Here is a 19,646-nt window from a genome sequence, read left to right as displayed (position 1 = left end):
GACTCACCTGTCTCCTTCAGTTGCCCAGGTGGCTCCACTTCATCCAGGCCCACAGGAGATTGTGCCATCAGCACAAGCCAGGCAGGCGCAGGCCCCAAGATGCCAAGGGAGCCACTGGGGAGGGTTCAGAAGCAGCAGGGGTCAGCCAGGCAGAGAGCAGACCAAGTGCCCCACCCCAGGCGGGGATGGAGTGGGTGGGGCCAGGAGACTGCAGAGCCTACCCAGCCCTCCTATCAGATAGGCTGGCAGCAGGGCCAGTCAGGGAGACGGGGTGGCGATTGGGGGCAGAGCCAGGGAGGTGGGGCCAGGGGAGGCCTTTAAATTCAGGTTCCTGTGAAGGCCGAGGAGCGTTTTGCAGGGAGAGACAGCTGGAGTGCGCTGCTACTCCCAGGGCAGGAGAAGGGACCAGGTGGTGCAGCCCCCTTCCCAGCCCATCTGAGGCCGGAGGACACCTGCCTGGAGAGATGGTAGGATGGCAGGCCGTCAGGTGGGGGTGCCAGTGAGGGAGGAGCCTCACGCCCTGGGACTTCCTATGGGTTTGAAAAATGGAGATTAAATGGCAGGAGAAACATGACTAAATTTCATAGTCACATATATCTCTCCACTACAAATTAAATATAATCCCATAGATTCTGTAGGACTATGAAATCCTTCTCCACCATCCAGGAATGTGCAAGAAATGAAGAAATGTTTTCAGAACATGTTTGAACTGCAAATAACCTAGAGAGAACCATTGCAGGTAATTGTTCTAGCAGTGAAAGAGGAAATCACGGATGTTATTGGCTCTTTGTTAATTTCCTTCATGTCTTTGTTTTCTCAAAACCGGTGAGATTTACAGATTATTCAAGTATGCATGAAATCTAAACCTATTACATCATGTCATGAAACCTCCATGAATATATCAAGACTGAGCTAAAAATCTGGAGATGAATACTTGATTATTCAGTAAAATCTCTGCACTGGGATATTTCAGTATTACAAATAAATTATATATTAGCCAGACCGCAACAGCACAGACATAATATACCAATTTCAGGAACAATCCATCTTGTCTCAGCACTGGGCTCAGACAACTCAATATCTCACTCACACACACGCGCACACGCGCGCGCGCGCACACACACACACACACACAGAGCGAGAGAACGAGCAGCATCCCCATTCTGGTATGTGCTTGAATAGACCAGGCAATACGAACTTCTCTCCTTTGAGTGTGTGCACGGTTATGCTCTCGCTAAATAAGTTCAACATGATTTGAGTCCATGAATCTGTTGCACGGTCAGTCTCAAAACCAGATTTAAGCCAAGAATTAGCCCACTGAACATGTTAGTGCCAAGAGAGCCATTTCCAATATGGCTGACACACAATTCCCAGCTGTGGCTTACTGGTGGTAACACTCGCTGTGTCCAAAGCTGCCAGGGTCACCAAATGGGTCTTGCAGTGCTCATTGGCCCCTCCTCCCCAGGCTGGGACAAATACAGCAAAGTGGTCACTGGGAGAGCCACCGAGACGGTCCCTTTCGCGATGGGACTTTGAAGCGTTTCAGTATCTGTTCTGCTCCCCTTGTTTGCAGGCGTTCCACACTTGCAAGGCAGTCATAGGATGCAGTCGCACAATGTTGGTCTGTGGTATCCCATATACCCCCCCCCCACCCCTCACGGACATACCATGATGTTATTTTGAAGCCACTGCTAAGTCACATCTGGCCCAATTAATGTCAGTGCCAACCCTATACTCGCCTTCCGCTTCCCTTCTCCCCCCTCTCCTTTTCCCCGGGAGCTGATTGGTCTGTGTGGAATCAGCCACTCTCACCCTCCATTTTTTTCAGTAAAGCAAGGTAAGGGTCCTAAGGCTGCTTCTCCTCCCGGGTATGCACCCACTCTCTTATTTTTTTCCCAAAGCCAGGAAGGATTCCTAATCTTGCTGCTTATTCCATGCTGGCTTTAAAAGCCAGAAAAGGGTTAAATGGCTTCCTTTCCTCCCTCGAGAGTATGTGCACACTCTCTCTTTTTTTAGAGATGGGAGCTGTGTTGTAAGGTTACTGCTTATTCACTGCTGTCAGGGAAGCTGCTAGGAGAGGGTGAAGCGGCAGCGTTTTAACCCTTTCCTGGCTTAGCTTTAAAAAAATAAATGAGAGTGGAACAAGCACAAAAAGTACATTTCCCCCTCCAGAACTCTGCCACTAAGGGACAGCCCAATCACCAAATAAAGGGGGGAATGAGTTCCAACACTGAAACATTACTATGCCTGCTCAAAGTTAAAAACAAAAAAGTGTGACATGAATTGCAAAGCCCTGAAAGCCTGAGGCTTCCAAGAGGGTCTAAAATGAAACGCCAGATGCCAAATTGAAGCTGTCTTGGACAATGTAAAATATACAGGTGCAATGCCAAGGCTGTTGCGATCGCAGTGAATGCTCATAAATGGCGGGTTAAACTTTGAGTGTGAAAAGGGCCAGATGTTACAGAGTTGTCGGCCACACCATTCCTGCATCCAGCATTTGTGGAACACACATCTAGATTTTAGAGCAGGGGCTCCCAACCATTATGAGCTAGTGGGCACGTTTGGAATTCAGGCTCAGTGCAGTGGGTTCAGCAATGATTTGGCAGGGCCAGACTGACAGGGGGGCAGGGGAGTAGTCTGCCCCCGGTGCCACCAAAGAGGGGTGGCTGGCTTGCCGTGCACTCCCATCAGTGGGGCAGGCGAACAGCAGATTAACCCAGCCCTCCGCTCAGCCGCCCGCACTGCCACAGCCAGCTCTACGGAGCACCGTGCACCGGGGTGGCCAGCTTGTCATGCGGGCGGGCACACCTCTGGGCCCCTGCATGATGACGTCACAGAAGTGACGTCATCACGCAGTGCCAGGAGCGTGCGTGTGCTATGCGCGCATGCGGAAGGAATACCGGTCTTGGGTTGCTCTGGGCACTGGCAACCCTAGGTCCGCCCCTGCGATTTGGCTGCCACAAAACAGCTGCTGCAGAAGGAGCCAGCCACAAAACGGCTGGCACAGCTGACCTTCAGTCACACAGTAAAGATCCTTGTGTTTTGGAAGTGGTTTCTGCCAAAGCAATGTTTTTAAAAATCTGCACAGCCAATCAATATACTTTGATGGTCAAGCCATGCTTTGTAAAAGCCCCACCTGACTCCACCCACTTTCTAAAAACACTTGGCAGGCACAAAGTGCTACAGCTTACCTTCAGTCACATAGTAAAGGTGAAATAGTAAAGAGTCCAGTAGCACCTTTAAGACTAACCAACTTTATTTTAGCATAAGCTTTTGAGAACCACAGCTCTCTTTGTCAGATGCATGGATGAAGAGAGCTGTGGCTCTCAAAAGCTTATGCTACAACAAAGTTGGTTAGTCTTAAAGGTGCTACTGGACTCTTTACTATTTTGCTACTACAGACTAACATGGCTAATTCCTCTGGATCTATGATAGTAAAGGTGGGTGCAATTGTGCCCACGGGCACCATGTTGGGGACCCCTGTCTTAGAACATGGCTCAGAAGGAGGTGAGAGTGGTAGCCCTGCTTGCTGGTAGAGGATAAAGGCGTTGCTTAGAATTACTCAGTGTCAGGGCTTGCCGCAGCTGCCGCTGGGCGTGGCACTGGGCGGTCTGCTCCTGACGTCACAGGGGGGCCAGGGACTCTGCAGGACCCTGCTCTGTGGAAGGAGGGGCGGTATACCTCACCCAGACTCCCTCTCAGTCCACTCGCTGGCCTGCTCAACCTGGCCTGCTTACCCTCTGCGTCCTCCTTCATCTCCTCCTTCCAGAACTCTCCTCCAAGCCTCCACCCTTGCATCCTACTGCTCTCACTCCACACCATCACTCCTCACTCACACCCACCACCGCAGAGCTCTTCCCAGCCACCCTTTATAGGGTTTCCTTTCTCCACCCCGCCCTCCTTCCAGGCTTGTTCCCTCTCCTGACTGGGCCCAGCTGTGCATTCCTCCAGGTGTTTCCCTCCAACCACTAATCCCTCCTGGGCCCTTTTGCCATGCCGGCAGGGTGGGGTTGAGTGCGAGCCATCCCCAGCTGAGGGCTCCTTGGCCTTGCTCACGAGGAGCTGCCCCAGCCAGCCCTTGTGCTATTGGGCTTGCCTGGCCTTGCTCACGAGGAGCTGCCCCAGCCAGCCCTTGTGCTATTGAGCTCGCCTGGCCTTGCTCACAAGGAGCTGCCCCAGCCAGCCTCTGTGCTATTGGGCTTGCCTGGCCCTGCTCACGAGGAGCTGCCTTAGCCAGCTTCTGCGCTGCCTGCTCAGCAATGCTGGGCGGGGTTACCCATCTCCTCCCCCAGAATGCCTGTGGCAGCCCCCCCTGGAGAGGCTTGGCTTCTAGCAACTCCTGATCCAGGCTGCTGTCTTCTAGCCATGGTGTGGCTCTGGGCTGCAGCGGCGGCGTCCTCTCCCTGCCAGGTAAGGGCTCTGCTTGGGTTGCTGCTGCTGCTGCTGCTGGACCCACCTTCTCCCTGCTGTGTCCCTTTCCCTCCGGCCTGCTTAGCCCCCTCTCTTCCCCCTGGAGGGTGGGGCTGGCTGGTTTCTCCTTGCCCCCTCCACCCCTCTGAGGTACTGGCCTTTTGCCCCTTCCCCATGGAGTAGGTAGGTTCTGGCCCTGGTTGCCGGCTTGGGGGGTGGAGTTGCTGCCACCCTTTTGTCCCCTGCTGTTCCCTCTTGTCAAGTCTGGGGGCTGGGGCTCAGACCCCGGACACTCAGTGTCAGAAGATTTGCTGTTAAATTCCACGTAAAACCGCTGAGATTTTAGTTTCCCAATCTTGCACATGAATGTTGTCCAATATGACAAAGGAAACAGCCGTTTCAAAAACTGCTACTACAGTTCCACGGAACACGAGTCTTGGTGGCGCATTCTGCTGTGCTCAACTGGGCCTTTTACTGGCAAAATAGTTCACAAGGCGCTGCATCTTCTCCAGTGGGCAAACCCTCTTTTAATTCACTTGCAGTTTAATCTAGCAAGCACAGATTTTGGAAGTGTATTTGAATTCCCAACCCTGTTGTTTAGGAAACAAAGCAAAATGGTCACACACAGAGAGGTTTTTCTTTACTTGCAGTGAGGTTTTATTGTGGGCAAGCATCCACACAAAGTGCCGTCCTCTAAATATTTTGGGTTTCCCCCATCCATGGTATGTTATTGGTACGAGACCGGAGAAGGAGGGACGCAGCAGCCTCTTTTGTGCTCCAGAGGAGTAAGTGCTGCAGGAAAGCTCTTCCATGTTCATCCAAGTAAGACCAGCCTGTAAAAACCAGCCTGGCCTCTTGTGTATACGGATGACCCCTCCGTTCAGATCAAAATGCTTTGGGGGATCACAAAGTATATTTTTTCTGCAAAGTTAAGTGAAACACTGGGGCCCCATACAAAGGTTTGTAAAGTGTTTTTAAAAACACCCCCACAGCGTATGTCTGCACACAGGCAGATGCCGCCAAAAAGTCAGGTGGCGCATAGGGTTGTTTTAACAAAACAAAAGATTGCCCAACAACCAAGAGAGGCATGGAGCGGTCAGATTGGGGGTGGAGGGCAGGGTTTGGGGAGGGGAGGGACCTCAGTGGGGTATAAATCTGGGGGAATCTCCAGCCCTCAGGCAAATAGGCAGGAAGCAGGACCCGGGACCAGAGGGGAGACCAAGGGGGCTGCAAGGGGGGGGAGGGGAGAGCTCAGTGGGTGAGGGGGGGAAGGAGCGAGAGGAGGGGGGAATCCTGTGTGTGACTGGGGGGGCAGTGGGAAGGAGCAGGACAACAACAGGGAGAAAAGAATGAAGGTGAAGGGGGGGAAAGCAGCTGCTTGAGGAGAGGGAGGAGAGGCAGAGAAGGGTTGCCAACCTCCAGGCGGGTCCTGGCACTCCCCCAGAATTACAGCTGATCACCAGACTACAGAGATCAGTTCCCCTGAGTGGTGGGGGGGGGGAGGCTGCTTTGGAGGATTTCTATGGCATTATACCCTGCTGCGGTCCCTCCCCTTGACAAATCGCAACCTCTCGAGCTCTACCCTCAAATCTCCAGGAATTTTCCAGCCTGCAGTTGGCAACAGAAAGGAAGGGGCAAAGTTTGAGCAAGCGGTCCCTGAACGAGAAGGGACCAGTGGGTGGGGACAGGATCCCCCCCCTTCCCCGTGCATTGTTAGAGGGTCCCTAACCCCTACCTTTTCTCTCCCCAAGACAGATCGGTGATCGGTGGGAAAATGGGATATAAATATAGCAAGATTTTGGTTGTTAGCCCTTTGTCTCATAATAAGGACCCCATTCCAGAGATGTGAAGGAAGTCATGAGTGTTTCTGGACATGTACCAAATGTGAACTTCCCCATAATACCAGAACCACCATGAGCATCCATTGCTCTGAGGCCAGGGAAGGCGGCATCTGGTTTGACCTGGGGGAATTCCCGCTTATTTTTACAATTGAGCCTGGAGGGACGGGCCGCTTGGGCGGGCAGGTGGAGAAGACCAGGGGAGCGAGGACAGCTCTGAGGGTGGGGGTGAGCGGGAGAATGGGCTGGAGGGTGGTGAGAAGGGAGAAGAAACCGGAAAGGGGGCTATCATGGCTAGAAGTGGGTGTTTGGACTGACTGGGCATCTGGACATACATTAGGCAAGGGGCATGGATGATGCAGAAATGCAGCCCTGCTTGGAGCTTTGGGGGAGAAAAATAGAGGGGAAGGAATGTTCCGCCCCATTTAAGAGAGAAAGCCTCCCATACAACTAGTACCTTTTGCCTCACCACTTCTTAGTCCGAGCTTAGGATTCCTCTCCCATCACCCTCATCCGTAGCAAGCTTAGCTTTGGCAGGTAGCACAAAAGAAGCCTCCCTACTAGGTAGCATCCATTCAGCAGCAATTACGTATGACATCCTCTACATTTCTCACTCCTGCTCTCAACAGAAACGCCCAGTGCACCATTCTCCTCTCTGAGCATGTGCAAGCTACTTTCAAGCCTGTACAGAAAGTAATTTTTTGCTTATGGTCTTGGTTGCCTGACTAAAGTTCAGAGATTGCTCAGCATGTAGCCAAGTTTTGCTCCCAAGAGACTGAACTCCGTTCCCTTCAGATCTCGCCAGGCAATGCTGATGAAGAATCGATTGTTACATTTACTACTATAACCTAGCTTCTCTTAAAGCGGAACTACAAGTGACAAAAGGCACAGGTTGGACACTTGTCAGCTTCCCTCAAGTTTTGATGGGAAATGTAGGCAGCTTGGCGGAATGTTGGACAAGTGACAGTTGAAAAGTCCATTGGACAGCAGTCAGAGAGCCAAGCTGCAAGACCAGGATGCCTACATTTCCCATCAAAACTTGAGGGAAGCTGACAAGTGTCCAATCTGTGCCTTTTGTCACTTGTGGTTCCGCTCTTAGTCATATTTTGTCTGGGTTTATCTACAATTTTATCTGCATCTGCTGCTAACTCTGATTTAAATGCTAGAAGGCAGTTGGCAGATACTGGCCTTCTGGTTAAGTATTGCACCATTATATTTTTAGCTGATTGATTTTGGTGAACTGTTCTTAATATGGCAGTTAGGGTTATTTCTGATGTTATGTATTAGGGTCCAGATCTAGTTTATCTCGTACATCATATTTGGCTTGTTTTTGTGTTTTCTATCTTTTTTCTCTGGTCATGGACTGTAATAAATGAAAATCAATCAACTGATCCATGCACAGGAATCCGGAACCCCCTCACACACATACCCCAGTGCAATTCTCTTCCCTTGTGCGCCACAATCACAATCCGTCGGGCTTCTTCAAAATATGCAACAAAGCGACAGTTGCCTCGTGAGATCATTATTGACTTTTCAACTAAAAAGATTCGGGACACCATCCTATATAACTCATACAATGCGGATTTGGACTTTATGGGTTTGAAAGTCAAGATTTTGAAGGACGTTCCATTTCTAGTCCGGAAACGGCGTTTTAAATATAAAAAGTTTGCAGCTCTTCTGAGGGACCATGGAATAAAGTACAAATGGTTATTCCCGGAAGGAATATGGTTCAGATATAAAGATCAGGCCTATAAGATATTATCAGAAGATCAACTAAAGGATTTTGAGAATAAAAACCCAGAACTCTGCTGCACCAAGAACGAAGAAAAGGAGGAGTCGGAGGGGGGGGGAGGAGGAGAGCATTGCAACAGCAGTTGCACAGAGAGAATTGCGTCCGGGACCCAGAAGGGGGAGGAAAGTTTAATCAGAATTTGAAATGTTTATTCTCTGTATGATTAACCACTCCATCATTATTCTATGGAGCTATTTTTGTATTATGACAGTATGAAGGGAAACATTGAAGTGTAGTGTTTAGTGTTTGTAGTTCATTCCCCCCCCTTTTCTTTTTCCACTCCCCTTTGTCCCTTCCCTCTTCCCTTTCCTTGTGATAGTCTGGTGTAGTGTTTTGTAGTTATGAAAAATAAAAAAATTTATAAAAAAAAAAAAGAAACCTGAGGGAAGCTGACAAGTGTCCAATCTGTGCCTTTTGTCACTTGTGGTTCTGCTCTAAAAGTAGAAAATTACAAGTGAACGCACAATAAGGTTGGAAGGTGGGTAGTAAACTCACATTCTGGCATGAATTAACAAGGGGTTAAAAATCAAATCAGGAGAGTGTATTTAAAACCACACTTCTGTCTTCCGCCCACGCGCATCAACATCAGGAGAGAGGCTCAAAATCACTTGAAGTGGTTCTCGGACTCTCAGACACCTCAAGTCACAAAACATTTGAGATAGAAAATACAGCGACCAGCAGGGGGCTACGAGCCATGATTATAAAGGGCCGGGAAGCGGAATGTGTCAGTGCACAGCCTTTAATATCTGCAGCCCGAGTTGCCGATTTTTGATTGTCCAGATTAGCACAAGGGACAAGAAAGTCCGAAAGGGAGTGTCTGTGCTACAGGAAAATTTACGTACAAGACATAAGTTGTGGCCTTTGTGTTTTCTCGTTCCATTTGGATCGAATACTGCTTGTGGTTTAATGTGCGTGCGTGTGTGTGTGTTTATCATTAGGGTGTCCTGTTGCACCATAACACGTTCTGTGGGGCAAAGCATTTCTCAGACCTCTGATAACCGAGGTGCGTTTTCCTCCTCTCCCGAGTTAAAACTGCAGGCGCGTTTCATCAGTAACAGCCACGAGGTGCTGGCCGGCTTGCAGTGCTATCCTAAGAAGAGTTACTCCAGTCTAAGCCCATTGAAATCAGTAGCTCCTCTTAGGATTGCACTGTTGATCTCTAACCTGGTTATCTTCCCAAATAGCAGCCGCAGGATTCAGAGGAGGGCTGTGGCACGGGTGGGAGGATAACCCGTCCCACATTTCCTAGCCTAAAGAGCATCTAGCCCCCTCCACCGCCCCCCCTGCAGTTGCTGTTGAACCTGTAAAACATAGTGGAGATCTGCTCAGGCCAGCAAGCAAAGAATCAAGCATGAAAGCAGGCCTACGGAGGTGAGCAAAGAACTCCCCATTACTCATTCCCACCATATAGTGGACCTTTCACTAGTGTCACTAAAATGGAGCAAGATCCAAACGAGTCTGCAGAGTCTACACGACTTGAGGCTCCAGGTTGCCTCTCCCCTTTCCAGCATTTCTAGTGAATCATTCTTATATCATGCTTTGTGGGTTACAATGAGCACAGACTTTATTTTCCAGGTGGAGTCTTCCGTCTCAAACATTTCCTCTCAGGTCTACCCAGTTTAATGAAGAATCACTCTGTGGCTGAGCGCGAGGATCTCTAATGAAGGTGCCCGCATTCGCATCAAATCAAAGGCTCGGATCAAAGAGCGTGCTTTCAGAATGCACGCACACGCGCGCACTTGTACACATGGGCATGTACCCACCTTCAACTGAGGGCGGAAAGGGTGATGAATTACAATATATGTCAATCTGCCAGAGAACAGGTTGGCCCTTGGAACACAATCTTAATCAGGTCTACTGACTACTTTAGTATTGTCAGTGAGGCTTACTCCCAGGAAAGTGTTCTTAAGATTGGACTAACCAACTGTATTGTAGCATAAGCTTTTGAGAACCACAGCTCTCTTTGTCTGATGCATCTGATGAAGAGAGCTGTGGTTCTTGAAAGCTTATGTTACAATAAAGTTGGTTAGTCTTAAAGGTGCTACTGGACTCTTTACTATTTTGCGACTTCAGAGTAATATGGCTAATTCCTCTGGATTTAAGATTGGACTGCTAGCCTTCGATGGCTAATTCCAACATGTACTCAGGACACTGGTGTTTAAATGTACTTGTCTTTAATTCAGGGTTGCTTTATTAAACAGCCCTCACTCCCCTTCCTTATATTTGTGTTTGTGGCTTTTCTCTTCATTATTAAAAATGGAAAATGCATAGTTCAGCCCTAAATCTGGCTGGATTGTACCCCCAACAGTATTTAACATTAACGGTATTTATACATAGGTTTTTGATTATTGTACATAACTATAAATTGTATATAAATTTAAGATGGTCCTCTCTTTGTCTTGCCAACACATGGAATAAAACTAGTTTTCTTTTCAGGTCAATGGGGGTAAAACTTGCCTCAGCCATTGTGGGGATTGAATGGAGGAGGGGGGACCTGCTGTTGCAAGAGGCGACTTCAGGTCCCCAGTTGTGGCTAAAAGTGGGGTATGAATGAAATAAATACCACTTTAGGAGCATTCAAAATGCCCCATATGTTAAGCACTTCGGCCACTGTAAAGGGCAGAGTCAATGCAGAGTAACTGTACATCAAAAATCCTTTCCATATCCTTTCATCCTTGGTCAAAATTATCCTCCTTACAGGCTGCAGATCCGTTTGAGTCTTGCTCGAAGCCATGAATGAAAAATGACTGGACGGCTTCCTGGCTCTGGGCGCACAGGAGATCAGCCGAGAAAGGGGGTGTCTGGTTTGTCTGCAGAGACAGGAGCCATGAAATGAATTTGTGGAAACGTTTAAGAGCCCTGCTGCACCAGGCCGAAAGTCCATTTAATGCAACATCCTGTTTCGTGCAATGGCCAGCCCCAATGCTTTCCAGAAGCCACACGAGCAGGGTGTGAAGGCCACGGTGCCCTTCTGTTGTTCCCAGCAACGAACTTTCATCAAAGGCATCTTCCCTTAGAAACTGGAGCTTCCATTTAGCTACTTTGCCTAACTGCCACAGATCAACCTATCCTTCATGAATTTGTCTAACTTCTGTTTCACATAAATATTATCTCAAGCAAGATGGTTTCAGTTACATAGCTTTGTTGTGGCAAAACAGCCACGTTTGACAAAATTTGAGGATATAATGTATGAAAAGAAAATATAGAATGGACTTATTTCAGCCACGTGACTGCTTAGTGCCAGATCTGAACACATCAAAATGCAATTTTGCAAATAAATGGCAAGAGACAACAGGTAAAGCCATTACTGAGGAGGACTGGCGAATTATTTTCTCATCTTCCGCTGCAACAGCAAGATGTATAAGGGAGAATTTTTATAAGATCATCTATAATTGGTATTTAATTCTGCATACATTAAATAAGATGTATCAAGCAAACCAGTATGCATGTTGGAGATGCAGAGAAAAGAAGGCAGATCTTATATGTTTTGCCATTGTCCAGCAGTGGAATTTATCACACGTCAGAGATTATCACCCCTTCAGATCCCAAGGTAATAGTTGCTGCATATGCAGGTCCAAACGTCTGTCTAAGGACGGTTTGCAACATGTTTACAGCTGCCACATGTTTACTAGCAAGAAAAAGGAAAACTAGTAAACATCATACAATTAAATTTTGGATTTAAAAAGTCTGGGCTATGGCAAAATTATTAAAATTGTCAGAATGTTTTCAACTAAGAGAGTTGTATTTTAAAAAGCTTATTTTTGATAGCTAGAAGAAAAATGAATTTTGAAGGAACAAATTAAACATACCATTAGACTTATATAATTGTCCTTTATTTTTATATTAAGTAGAATGGAAATTAGTATATTATTAAGACTGTGAATTAAGTAATTGTTACATCAATAAGCCTCAGAATGAATGTAATTATAATTAAACATACTATTATTATAATACTTAGTTTATTATTGCTTTTGTTGTTGAGATAAGTTATTCACAATGAAAAAATGTGCTTTGTTAATGTGTTTTGGCAATGTATTGTAAATTTTTTTTAAAAAAGTAAAAATTATTCAATAGAAATATTTTCTCAAACAACTGAACTTTAGGGTTGCCTAGAGAAAAAGCAGAGGTTTAATGGGATGTTATTTATCAGGTGATATTATTTAGCACCTTATCATGAAAAGCTTCAGTGGCCCACACATAAAGCCTCTGTTAAAAGGACAGCATATTTTTTTCCCCTTCAGGTTGTTGGCAACCCAGCTGAATTAGTTTTAATGTACTGCGGACTAATTCAATTGGTTGCATTCTCAGCTCTAAAAAAGAGTGGAGAATTAGCACCATCTAGCAGTACTCCATATAATTAACATAAATACTTAGTACTGCGGCTGAGGGTCCTCTCCCGAGGACCCTCCTTTTGGGCCTGAGGTACTCCTGGGATAGCGTGTTTGAGATCACTAGGATCATGCCCATAAAAAAGGGAGAGCGCGTGTTCATTTAGTCGGAAGGAATTTCCACGGAGATCAATACGATTTACTGCCAAGTAAGTATGCAAACTTTCCCCTCTACTTGTGTACAACAGGCGGATCCGGGTGTATCTTTTGCCTTGGCACACAGATGTATGAGCTTAAACCACGAAACACTTTGGGAATGGAAGTTTGACATAAACAAGCCGAGTCTTGCTACTGCTGCCCCCCCCCCGCCCCGGCCCCGTTTCTTCCTGCGCCTCATGAGGGCGGATTCACATCACGAAGCCCAGGAGTCCCCCAAGCGGGCTGTCGATAGACAGAACTCTGGGGGGGGCGGTGTTGGGGGGGTCTGGCTCAGGCACGCTGGGGGGGGGGCTTAACCCGCTCACCCGCCCCCTTGCCCCAGCCTGGCGCCACGCGGACTCCGCGGAGCTGTTTCTGGCCGGGAGAATGAGCCGGGGGGGGGTTGGGGGGGCTGAAGGAGGGCCTTGAGGAGCCGGTAACACGCGACTCCCCCCCCGCCTCGCCGGCCTTCCTTGGTCCGGAGCCCCTCGAGAGCAGCCGCCGTTGGGCTGACCCGGGGAAGGTTTTGCTGCCCGGGCGGGCGCGGAGGAGAGCGCGGGCCCTCCTTTTTGCGCACATGCCGAGATGCGCGCTCAGCTGGGACAGGCTGCGAGACCCGGACCTGCCCCACAGCCTCCCCCGAACACGCGCAGCCGCCCCGCTCCGGCTGCAGCCCGGAGCCCGCGCCTCCCTTGCCCCGCGCCGGCTGCGCTGGGGACAGAGGCCGCCCGCCGCACCCGGCTTGCCTCGGGACGGGGGCGCCGGGGGGGGGGGGCGGTGCGGCGAGAAGCGCCGGCCTCAGCACTTTGGGCCGGCGAGGCCCTTCTGAGTCAGGCTCCCGCCCTTCCGGCCGGGCAGAGCGGGGAGGGGGCGGGCGGCGGCCCTGACTCATCCGGCCGGAGGGCTGCCCGGGCCTGGGGGCGCCACAGGAAATGAAGTCACTCCCGGGGGAGACGGGGGCCGGCGGGGGGGGGGGCAGGAGGCCCAGGCAAGTTTCTTCGCCCAGATGTAGGCGGGGCCAGCAGGAAAGCGGGGGGGGGGGCTGCGGGAGAGGGGCGCGCGGCGGCCCCAGCGACCCCCCCCCCCCGGAGCCTCCTTTTAGGCCCCGCAGCTTTGCTTGGGCTACCTGGCGAGGAACACGGCGCCGCCGCGAGCCGCGCTTGCCCCCCCCCCCCCCGCGCGCCTGAAGCCCGGGCGGCCAGGCTCCCTCCCGCCCCGGGCTCGGGCGATGCTGCTGCGTGAAGACGCGCCGGCTCCGCGGGGCCCCCTCGCTCCGCAGCGAAGCGCTCCCGGCCCGGCCCGCAGAACTGCCCGCCGAGCCCGCGCCCCCCTCTCGGCGGGCTGCCGGACGGGGACGGGGACGGGGCGGGCGCCCCGGCAGCTTCTCTCAGGGCGCGCCCACTGCGAGGCGTCCCGGAGGCGGAGACTGGCGGGGGTGGGGGGCGAAGCAGCCGCGGCCCTCCGGCCTGGCGCTCCTCCCCGCCGCCGCCGCCGCCGCCGCTGCCGCGCCTCTTGCCACATTCCCCGCGGAGTGAGCTCAGCCGCCTCGCTCGCTCGCTCCTTTTATGGTCACACGGCGCGGGCAGGGCGAGGCCGTCTCCGCTCTCCCCTCGGCGGGCCGCGGGCTTTAAAAAAAGCGCCGCTCGCCTCGCCGCGCTCCCGGCCAGCGCAGAGACGCGCGCGGCGGAGCCAGCAACAGGCGGGCGGGCGGAGCCCTCCGTCACTCCCTCGCTCAGTCCGGCCGGCCTCGGGGAGGAGGAGGAGGAGGAGGCGCCTCGGGAGCGCTCGGCGAGAGGCTGCGCCCCAGCGGGGAGCCCACAGCCGCGCCGCCGCCGGCAGTTCTTGGAGCTTCGCCCGAAGGTGAGGCGGTCTCGCTTCTTCCCTGCCGGCCCTCTCCAAAAACTCCCCCCCCCTCGATTTTGTGAGGCCGGCCGAAGCCCTCGCCCGCCTCCTCTTTTGCTCGGAAGAATCCGGGTAAGGGCACAAGTTTGCGCAACAGACTCGAGCAAGGGGACGGGCTTAGCGTGGGCGTTCTGACGTGCTGTGGAAGCCGCGTGTCCAGAGCGTCCCGTGCGCCGGAGTAGCGCGTTAAGAAAATCCTTGGTTGCTTGGGACGCGCGTCTCGCAGCGCACGTCTGGCCGGGCGCTTAGCAGGGCCGCTTCGTGCCGCTTGGCCTCCGGGCGCGTCCCTCGGGAGTCCGCGGCGGGGGGTTCTGCGCGGAGTTGCCCGGTCTGCCCCCTCGCTTGGACCGGGGTGAGAGGCGAGGAAGGCCGCGCGGGGAGTTGCGGAGTCCTGCGGCGCAGAGGCCCTCCGGGCAACTCGTGTCCCTGGCCGCGCTTCCGCAGAAGGGAGTGTCGCGCGCGCGCGTGTGTGTGTGAGCTCGCGTCGTGGGAAGGAAGTCTCCTGGCCCTGAGGAAGGCGAACCCGCCGGGGTGGGCGGAGGGAACGGCCTCCTCCTTGGGGAAGCCCGCGGGGAACCGCGCTGGGCCGCCGCCTCGTGTCTGGCAACCTCCCCTTTCCTGCGCCGAGGAAATACCTTCGGCAGCCGCCGCCTCTCTCGTGTCAAGGTTTGGCCGTTTGCTGAAACTTGAGAGGCAGGCGGGGGGGGGGGGGGGAGATGTTTGGCGTGTGTGTGTGTGTGTGAGCCCCCCCCCCCACTTCCAGTTTTCTGAGCATTTTTCCAGATGCATGTACTTAAGTAGCAGAAAGACTCTGCGAGTCCTTGTGGGAATGTGATTTTTGGGAAAACATGATCTCTGTTCCAGGAAGGGAGAATTGGGCTTCTGGATCAGTTTCCTAGTCCACTTTTTTAAAAAAATAAAAGAAAGCCTTTGTCAAAAGAAAAATAACAGGCTGTGTTCGAGTGAACTGTCTGCAGTAATATTAGGCCGGTTGCAGTCCTTGCTTGGAGCCATGGACTACTTTTCTTGGGTGACCCTCTGCTGCAGCTTTGTCACAGGAAAATACTTTTGCCAAAAAAGCACATTGTGCAAGAGTAGCCAGGGGTGGTTTGGATGGGGGAAGAAGGGGAAGAAGAAAGCATGGAAGAGAATTGTGCATACTTGTTTTACTATATCAGCCAAGAGAAGGAAGTGAGGTTTCCCATCCAGAAGCAGCAGCAGGCATCCCTCTGAATATCAGGTGCCGGCACTAAACGGGGGGGGGGAGTCTACTGCCTTTGTCCTCAGTGTCTGTCTAGCCACTAATGGAAGCAGAAAAATGGACTTGGGTGAGATCCCGTTTCTACCCTTCTTGACCCATCAGGTCAAGTTCTAGATAATCCTGCTTCTCCACAAATTCTCATTTTTCTGCTGTCTGAATTCATGCATAGTCTGAGAGAACTCGGTTCCTTCCCTGCCATCCCACCCAATGTCGTTCCCTTCAGAACCCTTTACTTGAGTGGAGGGGTGCTTCGCTTCCCGCTGGAGCCGGTCATACAAGAAGCAGATTCCCTCTATTGCCTCACTTGCAATCTGTGGGTGTCAGCAGAGCTGTGGTCTATTTCACTGCATGGTGATCCTCCCCAAAAACTGGGCTTGGGGAGTTCCACTAAAGGGAGAAAAGGGTGTGGTCCAGCGCTGGGCCAGGGGTCAGAAACTTCCCTTGAAAACCCAAACCTCTGGGTGTGGCCTAGCCTAGTTTCCGTTCCCTGCTGGTGTTGTCCCTGCATCTGCCATGATGCCTCAGCAGCCCAAATGCAGCCCTTGGTTGGGTGCTGAGCTGAGGTAGAGCAGGGGAAACTCAGTTGATGGGGTTCCCTTTCTTTAACATGGGGGTGGGGGGTGGGGGGGAGATAACACCGTACAAAGGCAAATTGGTTTGATTCTGCATCTAGCAGTGGCTGAGCAGAGGCCCCCAGTCATGGATTGTGGCCCACGAAGCAAGAGAAACAGGGCCCCGAGTGCCTGGAGGTGCGGGTGGGTTGTGTCCTGCTGCTGCTTTGTGCTCTGAGGTGGCCGTATTTTAAAAGGGCTCCTCTGCATATCAAACCTACATGGGGAGCGGAGGCAGGAGGCCTAGAACAGTGTCTTGGGTTTGGAAAACTGAGTGGGAAAAGCTTTTCATGTTCTGTGCCTCAGAAGATGGGATTGTGTTTCTGAACTGGAAAAATGAGCATCTGAGGGAAGAAGGCTGGGCGGAATTCTTCTCTCCGTGTTAAGGCTGCCCCCTCCCATGGAAGAGCGGTGAGAGAGTGCGGTTCCTCTTCCTTGAGCTGAGAAGGGCGCCATTTCCCACTTGCTTCCGCTTTTTGTGTAAATGGGTTTCTGTGCAGCTCTTCTCCTGTTGCTGTTGGCCACATCCCTTTCATTTGTGTTTGTCAGGCTTTGTCCCTAATGTTATAGATTGTATAGGTTAAAAAAAGGTGGTGCAGAGGGTCTCACTTGAAACCATGGGTGAATCCTGGCATTTTCACATGTGCAGTTTAACAATGGTTATTGTAACTCCTGAATGCCCCGGAGGCAGGCAGAGTTCCTCCGCTGCATGCATAAATGAGCAAGAGATGCCACCCCTGGAAGCCGCAGTAAAGTGTTATGGTCAGACTTCCTCAGCTGTTGCATCATGAGGGTATCCATCCCTTTTATTTAAAATATTTTTTATCTCCTTCTCCAGCAGTTGAAAGTAGTAAAAAAAATGTAAAGCACTTTTAAAGAAAAAACCCTTTCATTCAGGCTTTCTGTAGCTCTCAACTGCTCATATAAATAATTGCATTGAGTGATATATGTAGACTGGTGAGTCCCTTGTCAATTTCCTCCCTCTAAAGGAGCCATTATCAAGGAGGCCCTGCTGCCTCTGGCAACACTGTGCAGAGACACTTTCTAGGGAGAAAAACTCTCAGGAGAGGAGGCAGGTCTTTGAGAAAACACATGGTGGGCTGTCAAAACCAAGCTTTCCCTAACTCCTTTGAAGACTGCATTTCTGCTTAAGGAAATGGCCACCCTGAAGGCTTGTTGGTTTTTAGTATGTTTTTTATCTCTCCCTTCCTCCATGGAGCTCAGGATGTTGTACATCATTCTCCCTTCCTCCATTTTTATTTCCGCAACAGTCCTGTGAGGGAGGGGAGTTTGAAAGAAAGTGACTAGCCCTGGGTCACCTCCCAATCTTAACACCATGGATTTAAACCTTCCATACGTCAATACCCTGAACAATAGACCACACTGAGTTAAGACCTCCCCCCCCCCTTCCTAGCCACTTGCATGGAAGATGTTAAGATTACCCTCCCCCCTCCCCTTTTTTTAAAGATCAAGTAACTTCATGTCACAATTTTCTCCCTCTATTCCTCCCAAGTAGCTGGAAGGTGAGATGGCCTCAGAGCTGTCCTGGGAGTTTCCCTGCATTTTGCAGCACGGCACAGGGAATTTCTTCGCTGGGGCAGACTTGGATCACTTGTTCAGGCCTGCCAAGTTGCCGTTCCTTGCCGGCACGGGCAGTGGAGCTCAGTTCTCTGGTTCTGAATCTGGGACCCTCGTCTGCGTTGTGTTCAAGTGTGCTGCTTGAGGACAACCAGAGTTGTAGTCTTCAGCTGCACTTCTCTCCTTGTTCCTTCAGCGGATGTTTTGTTTCAAAGGCTGGTTGCCCGTCTCCCGCAGCGACTCTGAGCAGGCGAGAGGGAGAAGAGAAGCCACTGCAGCCGCCGGCGGAGGAGGCTGAGGCAAGCGTGTGGGAAGGGGGTTTGTGGGAACAGTCGCTCTGACCATGCCACTGGCAGCGCAGTCCTAAGCCGAGTGACAGCCTCCGAAGCCCCCTGAAGTCAGTGGGCTTAGAAGAATGCAACTCTTGCCTAGGGTTGCATGGTGAGCGGCTCTGTGGGGCAGACTGTGTGTCACTGCCCTGGGCTTGTACTTGTCAATAGCCCCAATCTGCTGTCTCTAAGATCACAGAATCACAGAGTTGGGAGGGGCCATACAGACCATCTAGTCCAACCCCCTGCCCAGTGCAGGGCAGGCATGGAAGGTGATCAGAAAACTTAAAATAGCCCCTGCCTTGTTTTCGGAGCTGTTTTGTGGGAAATGACAAGCGTGTGGCTTCTCTGGTCTAACTCCAGCAACAGGCAATGGGGGCGGGGGGAGGGGAGAGTCATTTTTTCTTTGGACTTGTTTCAGGGAAGCATTGGAGAATCCAGGTGGGGGGTGGGGGTGGGGGGGGTGGATGCCTTCCTATTCCACTGCATTTCTTGAAGATGAGCTGAAACAGATGGTTCTGCTCCAGAAGGCTTTTGACAGCCTCTGGAAGTAACAAGGTTGCAGTCGGCAGGGAGTGTGGAACTGAATGGATTCTGCAAACCATTCAGGGTTTTCAGATGGTCTCTGGTGATGCTGTTAATCATATGCGCATGTGAGGTTAAGGGCTAGCATGGCTTGGGGGTGCCCTTGGGGCTCGGCATGCACACCATTTCTGTACCAAACTAGTAGGCTGCTGGAAACTGGCAGCTATTTGGAACTGGTAGAGAAATCAGTCTGGCTGAACCAGAGCCTGGGAATTTACGCTAAAATCCTGTTTGCGCTGGGATAATTGGCACTTCTGCTTAATTTCTCTCCCTAGAAGAAAGAGGGAGAATGTGGGGGGTGAGTCCTGTTGTCTTTAGAGCACGTGGGGCTAATGTTACCCTCAAAAGGGCCCCCTCCCAGCTTGGCGAGGCGACCCGCCCCCCCAGACCTTTTCATGGCCTTTGAGGGCAACGTGCTCTGCCGAGGGTCCAGACCAAAGGAAACGTTGCCGTTCTGTGCTGGCTAGGTAAAGGCAGGTTTACAGTCATATGCATGTTTAGGATGTTTTTGGCAAAACAAATCTCTTGGTACACAATTGATGCAGACACAGGCCAGTGCTCGCAACTCTACCCAAAGCTGCCGAGTCTGCAGTTTCACTCTTTAAAAGCCGTTGTGATGTTCTTGTGCTGCCAGGCTTCTACCAGTTCATAGCAACCTGGGCATTCTTCTTTCTGGCTCTGTCCAAGCCTGCTTCTACCCACACCACGTGCCGGTGTCGGCATCTGCAGCATCTCCCTTTGCCTGCAACAACACCAGCAAAAGGTGGGGAGGGCGGGCTTTAGGACAGCCGCTGTGTAGCTCAGGCTGGGGAAG

At 51.5% G+C, this 19,646-nt stretch overlaps 1 protein-coding gene across 1 annotated transcript; it reads left to right on the top strand.

Annotated features, from left to right (window-relative positions):
• Positions 1-13,143: 13,143 nt before the first annotated feature.
• Positions 13,144-18,216, top strand: LOC129345683 (basic proline-rich protein-like). Its single transcript, XM_055002911.1, has 3 exons — positions 13,144-13,306; positions 13,846-14,426; positions 18,115-18,216. The coding sequence occupies exons 1-3, from the start codon at positions 13,144-13,146 to the stop codon at positions 18,214-18,216; spliced, it is 846 nt and encodes a 281-aa protein (XP_054858886.1).
• The last annotated feature ends 1,430 nt before the right edge of the window (positions 18,217-19,646 follow it).

The sequence above is a fragment of the Eublepharis macularius genome, chromosome 18 (assembly GCF_028583425.1).
Source record: "Eublepharis macularius isolate TG4126 chromosome 18, MPM_Emac_v1.0, whole genome shotgun sequence".
In the NCBI taxonomy this organism is placed as follows: Eukaryota; Metazoa; Chordata; class Lepidosauria; order Squamata; family Eublepharidae; genus Eublepharis; species Eublepharis macularius.
Note: the sequence above shows the minus strand (reverse complement) of the source record. Positions and strands in the feature narration are given on the sequence as shown.

What these genes read in the sequence shown, in the direction of transcription:
- LOC129345683 (XM_055002911.1), top strand. Translation starts at nt 13,144, where the DNA reads ATGCCGAGATGCGCGCTCAGCTGGGACAGGCTGCGAGACCCGGACCTG. An exon ending in GAGGCCGCCCGCCGCACCCG is followed by an intron (nt 13,307 to 13,845) that starts GCTTGCCTCGGG and finishes CTCGCTCCGCAG; the next exon opens with CGAAGCGCTCCCGGCCCGGC. An exon ending in TCTTGGAGCTTCGCCCGAAG is followed by an intron (nt 14,427 to 18,114) that starts GTGAGGCGGTCT and finishes TTGTTCCTTCAG; the next exon opens with CGGATGTTTTGTTTCAAAGG.